The sequence below is a fragment of the Tachysurus vachellii genome, chromosome 6 (assembly GCF_030014155.1).
Source record: "Tachysurus vachellii isolate PV-2020 chromosome 6, HZAU_Pvac_v1, whole genome shotgun sequence".
NCBI lineage: Eukaryota > Metazoa > Chordata > Actinopteri > Siluriformes > Bagridae > Tachysurus > Tachysurus vachellii.
This window is the reverse complement of record NC_083465.1, coordinates 24,403,459-24,419,189: the sequence shown is the minus strand read 5'-3', so window position 1 is coordinate 24,419,189 and position 15,731 is coordinate 24,403,459. Positions and strand designations below refer to the sequence as shown.

The following is a 15,731-nucleotide window of genomic DNA, read 5'->3' as shown; positions in this document are numbered from 1 at the left end:
TTGAAGAAAACGTCATCTGTTAGAACTCTTTGGGATTCTGACCGTGATACGCAGGCTACAAAACCTCAGAATCTTTTTGCTCTTTAAGTTTGGCAAGTAGTCAGCAACATTTCACCGATCTCCAACTTGCCCGAATTTTCACACATTTCCCATCAAGCCGAGTTCCTTCGCTCGCAACATGCTTTGGATCTTGTTCTGGTGTCTAGTTCTCTGTGTTTTACAGCATCCCTGCCTCATAGTTTACCGATCACCTGACCCTTTCCTGTTTCCTGTTCTGACATTTCTATCCGTCTGCCCTTTTAAATCAAGCTATTTTAACACTCTGTATACGACATTCAGTTAGTAAACTCTCTCCTGAGAAAATGGAGGATTTCAGGAACGACCACGCAGTCGTAGTCATGTGACCGTTTCAGACGAGATGGCGGGTGACGCCGTACAGCACGTGTTATGTTTACTCTCCGTTTTGACAGCCTTGTTAAAGATTACTATCAGTTTGCACGATTGCTTTTCTTCATAGGAAAGAAATTGGGGGTAGGAAGTAAAGTAAATAAAATTTCGTACGTCGAGGCGTCTCACGTTTTACACGCGCACAGTACAGGGGCGTGAGGGTTTTCAGATGTTTTGGGGTGTATGAGAAACATTGGGAGTGTTTTCTAATGAAACCGGATTAGTGTAGATGTAGGTTTCTTCTTTCTGAAGGATTTCTGTAAAGGAGTTTATTATTGTCTTCTCTGGAAGACAAAATTTAGTATTTATGAAATCTATGAAACTCCTACACACAAGGCTCAGTCTTTGACATGCCTTAGACATCTGACATGCTGCTTTTGTTCTTTTCTTTAGAAACCTTTATTTATTTATTTATTTTTTTATTTCTTCTACAATTTGATCTTTTTCTCCCCGTCCTTGGAGTCTACCTTGCATAAGAAGGGTCCAGGTCTAGATCCTGGCTTGTTTTGGGTTCTCTCTCTTTTCTGTATGATGGTTCTGTTGTAATAAAGACCCAACATAAAAAAAAAAGAAATATATATATATATATATATATGTGTGTATATATATATGTGTGTGTGTGTGTGTGTATATATATATATATATATATATATATATATATATATATATATATATATATATATATATATATATATATATATATATATATATATATATATATATATATATATGATCTAGAATGTGATTCTCTGTCATTATACCAGCAAAACACTGCTGTGAGCACGATGTACGTCTCAAAACAAGGAAGCACCTTTGCTGTTAATCTCGCCTTAACATGATTTCGTTGTTCGTACAAGTTCCTAATTAGGAAATTAAATTACTTTGAATGAGCGTCATCGGTTCCTATAAGAATTACGTTATGAACTGTCTCGCTGCAGATGTTGCTATTAACTGGAACTATAATTATAGGATTAAATTCATTTGATACGTACACGCGCGCTAAAATAGCACAAAGACAACGTAGCATCGGCTCAGTTCAGGAGAGCATGCAGAGTATCATCAGATCTTGTCGGACGTATGGAAACGAACTGTGTTCAGATTTTATTTAAAGCATGTGGTTTTGCAGGTTAGGAATCATTCAACAAGCTACCAGTGTTAATCGTGTCTCTTAGTCTCCTACATTAATCTTACGACTTGTAAATATTTTCATGACGCAATGATTCTGCAAGCCAAACGTTGCAAAATGTCATCTGTTGTATTGTTACATGTTTGAGCTGGCATCCACCCTCTGCAGGTTGTTTGAACAGTGTGTGTGTGTGTGTGTGTGGGTGTTCAGATGGTGATGGAGAGTGGCGACTGGTTAGTAGGAGGAGATCTGCAGGTTCTAGATCGAATCTACTGGAACGACGGCCTGGACACCTACCGCCTCACCCCCAACGAGCTCAAACAGAAGTTCAAAGAACTGAATGCAGGTAACATCATAACAATATCTCTAGATAACGTAAAATAATACTAATTATGTCGCTTTGTAGAAGCCAACATTCTGTTTTCCTATCTAAGCTTAGACAAAAATTTATGAAATTTAATGTGGCCTAGGGCTTTCGAGCCACATGCACCAAATTCGGATATGTTGTAGACCCTGGTCTGAAGTTTGTTGCTATTACTTTTCTAAGCGATCCGAGTACTGGTACTTCCGGTATACCGTGTCTCAAAGTGGCCTTTTTTCCCATAGACTCCCATTATAAATTTTGGAGGTTTATAACTTGGCAAGCTTTCGAACTATCTACACCAAACTCGGCTCCTTTAGGGTGATACTCTGAACAAACTTTTAAATTGGTGTACCGACTGGCCTTTTGGTTGTGCCGCAGCCCCGCCCCCAAAATATGCAAAATCAAAAAACTTTTTACAACATGGACATGTGACATATCAAAACACTCAGAACAATGCCTCAGGAGAATTCGGATGACGTCACATGCTCGTCTCCACTTGCCTCCAAATGTTTTGGCACCCTATCTTTCTGTCTACTTGCCTCCAAAAGTAACACTGACCCTTATGTCCACTCGCCTCCAAAAAGCACCGGCCTTTGCGAATACTTGCCTCGTCAAAGCCAACATCAAAGTTTGTCGCGACGAACTTTACAAATCTAGTTACAATGTGGAATTATCTAGCTTTGGCTGTTTTTTTGCTAACTTCAGGACTACACGATTACACATGCTAATTTGCCAATAATTTGAGGTTTATTTGCCATTTTAAACGTAAATAGTTGTGTTCATGTGCACTGCTATCATTTGCTCTTCAGCTAACAAGATCTATTTTGGTAAATTCTTAATAAAAATGTTGCACAGCTTCTGGCTTCCTGTAGTAAAGTGTACGTAGAAGAAGAAAGACCTGTCGTCAATCACTGTCGCGACCAGCTGAAGTTCAAAATTAACAAGAAGGTCTAATTATAAATGTGCACCTTTTAACTCCAACATGATGCACACGATCATAACCGCGTTTTGCGCCTCCTCTCTTTCCGCACCAGATGCGGTATTTGCGTTCCAGCTGAGGAACCCGGTCCATAACGGTCACGCCCTGCTCATGCAGGACACACGCAGACGCCTGATGGACCGCGGTTATCGCCGACCCGTACTGCTGCTGCATCCGCTGGGCGGCTGGACCAAAGACGACGACGTGCCGCTGCCGTGGCGCATGAGGCAGCACGCTGCCGTGCTCGAGGAGGGCCTCCTTGACCCTGCCTCCACAGTGGTGGCCATCTTCCCTTCGCCGATGATGTACGCCGGACCCACTGAGGTGAGAAAAGTAACAAGGAGAGGTGATGTTTACTGGCTGCTAGCGCTGTTTACCTGAATCACTAAAACGTTATCAGTGAAGTGTTCCTTTAAGTGCAAAAGTACATTCTTACCCATGTCTCATCTTTTTTCATCATCATCGTCGTCATCATCAGCCTCCTCCTCATCAGCAGCATCCTGATGTGCATAGTCTCTGAGCAGACCCTGGCTCTTTTGATCGATCTCACACACACACACACACACACACACACACACACACTTTTCAGTCAGAGACCGAGAGAGAGCACAAGACTCTTCCCCCATTCCACAAACTGTCTGTGATGGAACGAAGTCTCTCTGTTTTTAAGTGCGCTGTCCTTTAATCATCTGGCTGGGGACATTAAGGCTTTATTAAGAGCAGACCGGGATCTGGAGCTCCAAAACACAGGAAACTCAGCACGAGTTAGGAGTCACACGCACGAGGGATCCTTCGAGCTCACACCACAACGTATCTCGTCTGATACACAGCAGTCCTGACCATTTTCTGGGTTTGGTCTGGCAGGTGCCTGGACACGCTGCCTCACAAGATTCCTGTTTGTACTTCTGGCTGTGCTTCTTGCCTCCACTGGTCTTTCTCAATGCTACTTGTGGTCTGCTTCTGCTGCTTTTTTCTCCAGCAAACTTAAAATCAGTGACGCGTTCCAAAAGCTTACAATATAGCTGTAGCATTTCTGTCTTGCTATGGTGAAATGACTGACACCTGAATTTTTTTTTTTTTCCCCCACAAATTCACTGAGCATAAAAGCCCTTGAGATACGAAAGACACAAATTCCCTTCTATTAGTGGTTATTTTTGCTTCACAGCAAATTCTTCTGTCACTTCGCAAACCTCAGGCTGCTGAGCCAACACAAACCGAGTGGCTGGAACTCTGAGCTCTCTGCTTGCTAAAAAAAGAAAGAATGTGAAGGATAATTTCCCCCTGTTTCCTTACTGGTATTTAACCACCTTAAAAGTATTAGCGGTCTCCTCAACCACTGTCGTAAAATAATGTTTTATTTCTTTGTTTTTGCTCTCTGTGTTCTTGTTTGTAACATTGCCACCTCTGCGTAATCCGTTTCCTTTTTCTAAATGATCCACTGGTTGTTGATGGCTTCTCTGGACCTTTTTCTCCTCAGGTGCAGTGGCACTGCAGAGCCCGAATGGTAGCCGGGGCCAACTTCTACATAGTCGGCCGAGATCCAGCCGGAATGCCACACCCTGCCACGGGCAAGGACTTGTACGACCCTACTCACGGCGCCAAGGTCCTTACGATGGCACCCGGGCTCATCTCTCTGGAAATCGTTCCCTTCAGAGTGGCAGCCTACAACAAAGCCAAGAAGGCCATGGACTTTTATGACTCCAAAAAGTAAGATCGCTCAGCGTTTCATAATTTTATTTTCAGAAAACTTTGTTACAGATTACAAATTTTGAGCATTTGTAAGCTTGTGTATGTGGAAGAGGGCAGATAGCTCTTTCCTCTGAGTGTCTTCTGCATGAAGAAGGTTTATAAAGTTGCAGTGGTTGGTTTTATCCGACTCGGAGGATTGACCTTCCCTGGTTGTTGGGTCTTGTATGACTAAAGCCCTATTCGGACGGGATTAGTTTTACGTGGGGACGTGGAGTAATGCAATTTTACCTCAGGACGTCTGTAATATAAATTGGCCAATTCGCACGGGACAAGACATCTCAGTAAAACTAGCAGAAGTGGGAGGGGTAACTCGCTTTATGCACCGCAGTAACCTCCTTGTCGTCATGTGCGTATGACGTTGCTTCCTGTTATCACGTGCGCAAACAGACAACATGGCGCCTCCATGCTTGCAAAACGCGCCAAAAACTACTTTTAAAAAGGAAATGACGGAATTTTACCGTACATATTTACAGCGGGTCTATTCGGACGGGATTAGTATTACCTGAGGTAATTTTTCCGGACCTTTTTACAGAAGGTAAAAGTCGCCGTAATCTTTACTGACATTGTCCGTAATGATTACCGAGATGGCACATTCGGACGGGACTAATATCACAGAGAAGCTCTGGTAATAATTACTTTACCCCCACGTAAAACTAATCCCGTCCGAATAGGGCTTTAGAAGTGCTAACTGGCAGGATATGATATGTGATATGAGCTCCACCCAAAGCTGAAACAGGTCAACATCAACCAACATGTTAAGGCTATATCTCTTATCTTGTTGAGAGAGGGAGGTTTGTTGGTGATTTTATAACTAAAGAAAGCTTTAATATGACAACCTGCTCCTTTAAGTCTCTTCATCGTGGCACATGGATGTAATTCACATGGGTCTACTTTATGCATTTACTCAGTCAGGGATCTCATAAGAGGTTTGTAAAACTCTGATCTTCGACCAACCGTAGAAGGAGATCCGTGTGCTTTCCTTTGGTGTTCGAAACCGGATCTCACTTTTAAATCCCGCCGTAACTTCCATGTGCGTTTGGCGTCTTCATTTATTTACGCCCAATTGTAGCTCCAAGAATAACAGGAAACTTTTCTCCGGTACTTTGAAGTCCTCTAAGAATCAGAGCTGCCACTAATTACGGTGCTCTGGACGGGTTCTGCGGACGATGACTAACAGAAATTGTGCTGTGTAATTAATAGCGTTCTTCGCTGTTAAGCGAACCGCCTTTTTGTGCCAGAAACCACGCTGACTGAACCGTACCGTGGCGGATGTGAGAGAATGACGGCACGAGCACGGCGACGGAGCGTTATTTACCGCTCAAAGTGTGCCGAAAGATGTTTCTGATCATAATTAGTTTGAATTCATATTGGCACAACTGTTAGAAATTAGGCGCAGCTCTAATCGTCTGAACGTTCTGGAAACACAACAGTCGCAATCTGCTGAACTGCGCCGTCTTTGATGCTCGACATGCGCTTCTTGGGAATGCCAGGTCACCTCGCTCAAATCTACATGTTCTGACAATCCTTCACGTTGATGTCCATCCAGGGCTAGAATAAATACGCATATCAAATATTCCTCTGTGTTTTAAATGCGTTAGGGATTAGGGATGTGGTAGCCTAGTGGTTAAGGTGCTGGGCTACCAATCGGAAGGTTGTGAGTTCGATTCCTACGTCCACCAAGCTGCCACTTCTGGGTCCCTGAGCAAGGCCCTTAACCCTCAATTGCTCAGTTGTATAAAAAAAAACAAATGTGATAAAATGTAAGTCGCTCTGGATAAGGGTGTCTGCTGAATTCTGTAAATGTAAATGCATTAAACAACTTAAAAAAAACAAACAAAAAAAGCAAAAACAGATATTTGTTTGGAATGGCGGAATTTTTAAAACGACAAAATTGTCTTCACGCGATCTGTACTGTTGCAAAGTCCAGAGGTGCCAATATTTACAGTTTAGTGCCTCCATGTTGCCTGTAAAATAGTAAATAAAAATAAATAAATATGCCAAAGAGCAGCGCACCACCTCCAACACCAACACTACCACCACTGCCTCAGTTTATCCAATCATCATATGAACCTAAAATGATTGACAGCTTTTCAGTGTTTTGAACTTTCTGATTGTAACTCAGCCCCTAGCAGCCCGTGAAAAATGTTTTATACTTTAAACAGTTAACAAAAAATATCAGCCCCGTGAAACCATTTTAGTTTCAAAGAGGTCAAGACATTTCACAAAGGGATATATCAGAAATGTAAAGTACCATTTTATCATTTCACTCGTCGCTATAGCTTCACAGGAGACACTTTTAAAAACGTGATTTTTTTTCTGTTGTGTAAACCAGTAGTTGGAATAAATACAGTTTGATTTCTGTGAATAAAATTAGAGATCAAAACATCATTTATTATAAAACCTGATAGACTGCAGCAGAAAGAAGGCAGGACTTTAAAGATGCACTGTTTTCCTGTTCAAAGTTACATTCGCATTGCTGCAGCTTCAAGAAGTCCTTTCACCTGTGAAATCATAAGCCTTGTGATGCAAGAGGGAACCTCATTATCCAAAGACCTCATTATCCTCAGGCAAAAATTAAAAAGGAAATTTATTTATTTAAGGGGGGGCACAGTGGCTTAGTGGTTAGCACGTTCGTCTCACACCTCCAGGGTTGGGGGTTCGATTCCCACCTCCACCTTGTGTGTGTGGAGTTTGCATGTTCTCCCCGTGCCTCGGGGGTTTCCTCCGGGTACTCCGGTTTCCTCCCCCGGTCCAAAGACATACATGGTAGGTTGATTGGCATCTCCGAGCAACACAATCTCCTAAAGTGTGCACAGATTGTGACGGACGAGTTTCACACCAACACTAGATCGATCACACACTGGACTCTGTCTGACATTCCCTCCCTCCCTCCCTTCCTCCCTCCCTCCCTTCCTCCCTCCCTCCCTTCCTCCCTGCTCCTCTGTTGCTCTGTCTTCCGTCCTGGAGCGAGCGAGTGATTGGGGAGGGGAGCCAAGAGAGCAGCATCTGAATTTCAAAGGGCCTCACTTGGCGCCTTTGCAAATTTATGGCGCTCTGTCTGTTCCTGAACACGGCGACGCTGCGCCGGCCCAAATCAGAGACCAGCGCGGACGCTACGCTTAATTGCCTGCGATCTCCCTGAAAGACGTGTTCAAGCCAAGCTGGTTCTCATTTTACTGTATTTTAACTTTCTAGCCGGGGTCCGAGTTTGTGCCTGTTACTCCACCTCCCCATATCATCTACGTTACTGATTAGATTCAGGTTTAATTTAACTTGTTTATGCAAGTCCGTCTACGGCTTTGTACGCTTAGACCAGCTCCTCTGGGTGTGTAAACTCTGAGTTCACAGAATCCTGGTGTGTGTTATCTGACGTTTCACACTCTTCATACTTTTACTCAGGGTTACCAATAAATCCTGGCTCACAGTAATGACGTTTCACACACTCTTTATTCCTAAAGCCTGCTTTAACCTTCTTATTTGCGTCTTTATGGTTTTTACACCCCTGACTGGATAAATGCAGCACGTGACATATTTAAATTGCGGCTTGTCTCGTGCTTTCACCCAAACGAGGGAAAGGAAGTAAAGCTCTGCAACCCAGCAGGTGTTCTCTTTCACAGCTTTACACTCTTTTTGGCTTTTTAGGTTTGAAAAATTAGTTGAAGTTCGATATCCGTGCAGCCACGAGAAGGTGTCTCGAATTATGTTCTGTGTTTTGTCGGCTGGAGACACTGAGCATCTGTCAAATGAGGCAAACTCTTATTTTCTTGAATTTCCTCTAGAATGAATAAAGTGTCTGCGTGCCTCTCTGTCTATCTCATGTCTCTGTGTCTATCTATCTCATGCCTGTCTCTCTCTCTCTCTCTTACTGTCTCTCATGCCTGTCTCTGTCTGTCTCTCTCTCTCTCTCTCTCTCTTACTGTCTCTCATGCCTCTCTCTCTCTCTCTCTCTGTCTCTCATGCCTCTCTCTCTCTCTCTTACTGTCTCTCATGCCTCTCTCTCTCTCTCTGTCTCTCTCTCTCTCTCTCTCTCTCTCACACACACACACACTGTCTCCCATGTCTGTCTCTCTGTCTGTCTCTCTCTCTCTCTCTTACTGTCTCTCATGTCTCTCTCTCTCTGTCTCTCCATTTATCTATCTCTCATGTCTCTATCTCTCTCTCTCTCTCTCTCTCTCTCTCTCTCTCTCTCTCTCTCTCTCTCACTGTCTCTCATGCCTCTCTCTCTCTCTCTCTCTCTCACTCACACACACGCACACACACTGTCTCCCATGTCTGTCTCTCTGTCTGTCTCTCTCTCTCTCTCTTACTGTCTCTCATGCCTCTCTCTCTCTCTCTCTCTCTCTCTCTCTCTCTCTCTCTCTCTCTTTCTCTCTCACTGTCTCTCATGTTCTCTCTCTCTCTGTCTCTCCATTTATCTATCTCTCATGTCTCTATCTGTCTCTCTCTCTCTCTCTCTCTCTCTCTCTCACTGTCTCTCATGCCCCCCCCCCTCTCTCTCACTGTCTTCCATGTCTGTCTGTCTGTCTCTCTCCTGTCTGTTTCTCTCTCTCCATTTATCTGTATTTATCTCACGTCTATCTGATCTCATTATATCTCTGTCTAAACCCTGTTCAGTTTCTGTTGCTAAGCATCTAGTTGTAAGCTTGTGTAACGTTGTGTAAAGGTGTTCACTCTGCTGTGAAGCTGTACACAGTTTAGTTACAAAGTGTACAAATCTCTGCTAATTTTGGTCTAAATTACACGTGAAACTTTTCTCTAAATCTGGGTTTAGAAGACGGTAACCTGGGTTAAGTACAGAGTGAAAAGCGCTCCTGTGTTCATAAATCAGTGTGAGACAGACACACACACACACACACACACACACACACACACACACACACACACACACACACACAGTATTGTTTTCAGCAGCATCGTTGCAGACTTCTCGTTCCTGGTACAGTGACTCTTAATGAAGTATAGCTCGTAGCTCTTCCCTCATCCAGATGACTGAAAGCTGTGTCACTCTATCAGCTTAAAGAGGTTTTTTCCCCTTGTAGGATATCCAACGTGACCTGCAGGTCAGCCTTTTCATAAAACATAATGCTTTCTCAGCGACAGTTAATGTGAACTCCCATAAACATGGAACGGAATAAAATAGATGGTCGTGTTTTGGATGTTTTGGAGCAGTAAAAAAACAAAAAAAAAAAAACAAACGAAATAAATCTGTGACCGTTTACACAAGACTGGTTCAAATCCCAGGTTTGTGTTGTGTTTTGTTTTGTTTCCTCTCCTTGGTGGCTCCGAATGTTTGACGTGTTTCAGTTACCGACTACGAAGCCATATGTAACGCTTCACACGCCCGGACAAGCGACATCCGAGCAGAGCCGCAGCAAAAAAAAAAACCCCCAAACCACATTTTACAAATGTGATTACGGTGAGGGGAAAAAAATCCACGTAACTCCAGTGCAGAAGGAGCGCACGGCACGGTCTGTTTGTGTTCCTAACATCTTTCTGTAAATATAAGAATCTCTAATCTGTCACAAGCATCTTGTTCACGTCCTCGGTTCAGCGCACATGCCACAGGAGATTCTGTTTACACTGGGGTTTTATTTACCAGATATCCGAACCCCTGTTTATTTCTTTGTAGCATTTGTTTAAACAGAGAAAGTGTATTTAAATAGTGTTTAGAGATCTCCCTCTACTCTTTGTTGCTTAGTGTTAAATCTGGAATGATTCGGTTCCAGGAGGACATGGAGTTCCATAAAAGTTGTAAATGATTATAAAGTTTGTTGTATAAAGGATTTCTGATACCAGTCTGAAAGTCAGGATCGGATCAGCGTCGTCGTTTCCGTGGCCGTTTTTAATCCACGAAGCCGTGTCAGTTTGCCCCAGAACAGATGTTGTACAGGACACAAACTGCGACTCTGTGACGTGATGTTTCACATATTTGTGCAACTGAATCTTGAAAAGTGTGATTACTGTGAAGTAATCAGTAACATGGGGACGAATATAAAGACGGTAAACTTATGGAAGTGGTTGAGATGTTGGATAACAAATCAAAAGGTCATGCGTTTAAATCCCAGCCCATGCAACTTCTAGCTGGATAAATGCGTCTACCGAATGCCGTTTTATTGCATCCTGCATAGTTGATTAGTTACTCACTCACTGATGTTGGAAATATTCTACAGTACAAAAGTCAGTGTATCAGTAGATTGGACAGTAGATTTCCATTTAAAGGTGGGGTGCACGATGTTTGAAAAATGCTTCAGAAAATTGAGTCCTGGCTACAAACAAAACAAACGTGTAGCCAGTGAGCAGAAAGGGGCGTGTCTGGTCAATATGGGCGGAGAGAGTGTTCAGTGCGCATGTGTGACATTAGCAGAAAGCGGTTTTAACATTGACATGGCGGATGAAAACAAAGAAAGAAAGCGAAGAAAGGCTTACGATAAGGCAAGAAGTAGGACGTGTTAATATAGGATCAGCTTTCCAGCGCTGGAGAGAACTGAAGGTCTTCTGCGTGAAACGGAGCTACAGTACACACAGTACTACAAAAACACATTTGTATTACCATAGTATTACTCATTGTGTTCATTTATTGATAAAAATATCCCCTCAGCCAGCTGCCCCAACAGGTTCCACCATAATAGGTGCCTGGGTTGCGTATGTATGTGTGTGGGTGGAGCTATCAAAACAGGGGTGACACCCGTTTGGGTTAGGGGCGTGTTTGTTTTGGTGATTTCAAATGTCAACATTGGCTTTCAAACATCGTGCACCCCACCTTTAATGTGTGAATTATTAGCAAAACCATGAACTATTGCTTGTGTTGTCATATTGTGTTGTTGCATCATAAACCAAATAAGCCACGTAATCCGTAACCAAATGATCCACTGCACACAACGGTAATGAACGTTTCTGCAGTTGTCGGCTGGAAAGGTTTTAAGTTTGTCACGTGCATAAAGACCGCTTTCTGTATACATCTGTTAATATATACAGTGAAATACTTGTGCTATAGCTGAAGCCAGTTTTATTTTTGGTTTGCTTTCGTATGAGAGGTTTACACCTGAATGGTTCAGTACGTTATCACCGTTTAAGAACGTTTTGTAATTGGCTTCTTGATTCTTTTTATCGATTAAGCTCAATAACGATAATAACTATAATTGGAACGAAACGCTATTTGAAAACGTAAATACACGTAAAAAGGAACGAATCTCGAGGTTGTTTAGGAAACTCATCCGCTTTGTGATGGTAATAGTAACTCATAGTTGTGCAGCATCGTTCCACTGCCTTATTGATTATTTTACTATAACAACATGCTCTACTCAATGTTCTACTCATTCTTATATAATGTTTGTTACAGGAACCTTTAATGTAAAAAAATATTACCGAGGACAATTAAATGACGACGCAATTAAAAAGTTTTAACCAGGGACTGGGACGGTTATTCTGTCAATCTGTTTTATTAAGGTGTTTGTTTTTCCTGCTCGTCTTTATCATCAGTCTTTATCATCATGCTGTTTTGTTCTAACCTCCTCTTGTGCTCTTGTTTCTCACAGCCACCAGGACTATGAATTCATCTCAGGCACGCGCATGAGGAAGTTGGCACGTGAGGGCGAGAACCCGCCGGACGGCTTCATGGCCCCGAAAGCCTGGACTGTGCTCAAGGAGTATTATAAATCCCTGGAGAAGGCATAAGTCAGCAGCCGGGTGGAGAGACGATGGCTGACGGTGGTTCTGTTACAGTCTAAAGAGAGGAAATGATGCTGCAGGGAGGAGGGGGGAGGAGACCACGGTCCAACATGGCACCATTCAGACCTGTCAGGATTTGTGTACAGAATCATTGCCTCCAATGTTCTCTTAATGCTTGTTGCAAACTCTGGTTCTTTAAGTTTCTCTCTCTCTCTCTCTCTCTCTCTCTTTTTCTTTAAAATTGTTTTTAGATGGATTTTTTTTGTTTGTATTTTTTTTTTTTTTTTTTTTTTTAATAGAAACTTAACTTATTGACTCCAAGGAAATTTTAAAGGCGTATTAAACGGCTTCACATGAAGAGCTTTGTCAAAGAGAGGAAAAAAAATCCACTTATACGGTTAAAATTTGATCATTGATGTGTTATTTAAAGTGTTGTGATAAAAACAAAATGAATCATCCTCATTTTCATAATTACACCGATATTACCGTTGCCAAACGCACGATAACGTTTCATAACGTCTCCTAATTTCAGTTTGTCTCGTTTTTTTTGTTTGTTTGTTTATAAAAAGGTTTTCACCAAAACCTAAACAATAATACGGTACGTCTTTAATTAATCAGCTATTTTGCCTTAACACAGTACGTTTTATCGGAGGTAGGGATGCATCGACTCCAAGCAAGTCTCACTGCTCAGTGTTCACAGAAATGATGTGCTTTCTCATGCAAACTTTTTCTGTTTTTCTACACGCTAGCAACAGTGTTCACTGTTCACACTCGCGGACGCCTCTGTGTGGCACTCTGTATTCAAGATACTGTTTAAACATCACAAGATTGATCAAAATACTTATAGATGTAAGCTGCTAGAGTTCTTTCCCACGGAGCACAGATCGCAGTCTGCTTCGCTTTGATTGCCGTAATTCATCGCGAAATACTTCTTGTCATCTGTTCATTAGCGTGACGACATACACCAGGATTACGTAACGTAGTATCGGATGTTCGTATACAAGCGTTTTACGGAACAAGTAAACGAGAACAGCATGATGCGGATACGTGATACCAGTAACGATGCATCCCTAATCTGAGGTCGTGAAACAGAGTAGGTCAAAACGGTTTGCTGAACTATGTTACATGTCATAATGACTTCATCAGTGCAGATGTGTACAGATGTGGTTTGGTCGTCTGCACCCGTAACCGTATGTTCTTTAGTGATGTGCACTATATAGCCAAAAGTTTGTGGACACCTATTTGTCCTTGTCGAACCTCTCAGTGCTGTTGTAATATCCTCCACTATTCCAGGAAGGCTTTCCACTAGATTTTGTAACGTTGCTGTGGAGATCTGAGCTCAAGTCAAGAGCATTAGTGAGCACATTTGGACACACTGGTGTGATTTTGTGGAAGAACATCAGACGCTCTTATCCAGAGCAACATGCGTTTTATCTCGTTTACACATTTGAGCAGTTGGTGGTTAAGAGCCTTGCACAGAGGACCAATAGTGGCAGCTTTGTGGACCTTGAATTTGAGCTCATAACCTTCCGATCAGTGATCCAACACCTTAACCATTGAGCTACCACAGACGCTAAGACCGATGGCTGAAGTTCTGGACTTCATTGGCCAAGGACCACTTAGGAGGGCATCTGACCGTCATGTAAAGCAACATGACAAGTCCCTTTAAAAACAGACCGGCCTGCAAACACAGATGGTTCATTTAAATAAGTTGCGTAAATTGACGAGTCTATATCATGATCCTCATAAGTGCTTACTGTCAGTTTTAAACACAGCAGCTTCCTTTTTCCATGAGGGAAGTAGAGCAGAACAACAGCTTTGTTTCCAGGTGGACCATTTAAAAATAAATCAATCAATCATGTACAATCCCACCAGGAGATGACCGTTTGCAGGCATGGTGTTCGAGGCTGAGACTAGGAGTCCACAACCCATACAGTGCATCTCAGATTCAGATAGTGGAAAGATCTCTGGTGTCCAAACCTAAGATGGATAGTCAAGAGGGTCAGCTGTGGAATAATGTCTTTAATGATGTAAAGATGAATATGTGATTAAAACACTTTTACTAATATTGATTTAATTCATAATTATTAATTCATGTATTTGATATGATTGTCTGTAGCATATTATAACACACATGTTAATTATAACACACATGTTAATTATAACACACATGTTAATCGACTGGGATTGATAGTTTCTGTAGGTTTTTTTTTTTTCTCAGTCCAGTATGTATGTGGACCACTCATTAGTTTCTAATCTGTTGCTTTAACCTTTTTTTTTTTTTTACCTTTTCACCATTGTCTTTTATTACTATATCATCTCCAATAAACCATTTTGAAAACTGACCTGTGAAGAAATTATTTTCTGAGCAGACTTAACTTTATTCCTGACAAGACCAAAAGGTCTTGATCCAAAAAGGATGTCGTGATCATCAAGTAACTTTTTTATTTGTTTTTTTTTTTTTTCCTCTTTCTGATTCAAACAGTGATTTATTATTGGAAACGTGCTGCTCTTCGGTTTGAGTGACAGCTAACGTGTGCACCACTGTGGAAAAACCGCTGCACCATGTGACACTTTTTTTCTTTTTTCTTTTCGATCTAGTGTTCAACATCTGTCGAATCACAGCTCTGGCACTTTATATTGGACATTGCTGCACATCTACACAAACACACACATACGCACACACACATTTGAAAGCAGATGGTTCCCAGATGTAGTCGAGACCCTTGTGAAAGTGAAAGACATTGAGATCGTTCCCTGCCCTTTCCTGACTCGCCTTTCTTTTGAATACCGCTCTGCAATGTCAAGGACAAACCCAACAGCATCCTTTCTTTTTTCTCTTCTCTCCCCTCAATCAGATCTCTTTCAGCCTTAAATTACAGTCGAACATTTGCCCTGGGATCACAAACACAGCAGGAAAATAAAGAAATGCTTAGAAGCTCGTATTATCTAGTACTAAACCTAGGATTTGTTTTTCATCTTTTCTTTATGGAACAATACCTTGGATCTTGGATGAAAAAACATCGGTTCTGGTGTCTGTCTTCGATCAGATCTTCTGTATCTCTAGGCATTTAAATAAAGCAGTAAATGGTATGTGACCGCGTTTATGGGGAGTCTTGAAATGAAGCGGGACAAGCTTACGCTAAAGCCATTCACTATAAAGAAAATCCACCTAGAGCTTGTCATGCTTGATCTTTTCTGATGTGATGTATGTTTAGAAGTCTTGCATTTGCCTGGGTAATAATCGCAGCTTTGTTGACCCCGAGAAACGTTTAGATGTATTCGTATGATCTGTTTTGTTCTTTTCCTCTCCTCTTTTGTCAGGCTCAATCTTTTCCTTCGGTTCTCCTCACTGCTCTGAAAATGCAAAACAAAAACCATTAGGTGATGCGGGCTTA

General features: G+C 42.0%; 1 protein-coding gene across 1 annotated transcript in view; it reads left to right on the top strand.

The window, feature by feature from the left end:
* Window positions 1–14,651, top strand: part of papss1 (3'-phosphoadenosine 5'-phosphosulfate synthase 1) — a 32,793-nt gene extending 18,142 nt beyond the window's left edge. The window contains exons 9-12 of the mRNA XM_060873054.1: window positions 1,784–1,919; window positions 2,972–3,240; window positions 4,394–4,623; window positions 12,201–14,651. Coding sequence (XP_060729037.1) covers window positions 1,784–1,919; window positions 2,972–3,240; window positions 4,394–4,623; window positions 12,201–12,339 — 774 coding nt within the window. The 3' untranslated portion in view covers window positions 12,340–14,651. The remainder of the gene's footprint in view (window positions 1–1,783; window positions 1,920–2,971; window positions 3,241–4,393; window positions 4,624–12,200) is intronic.
* Window positions 14,652–15,731: the final 1,080 nt, after the last annotated feature.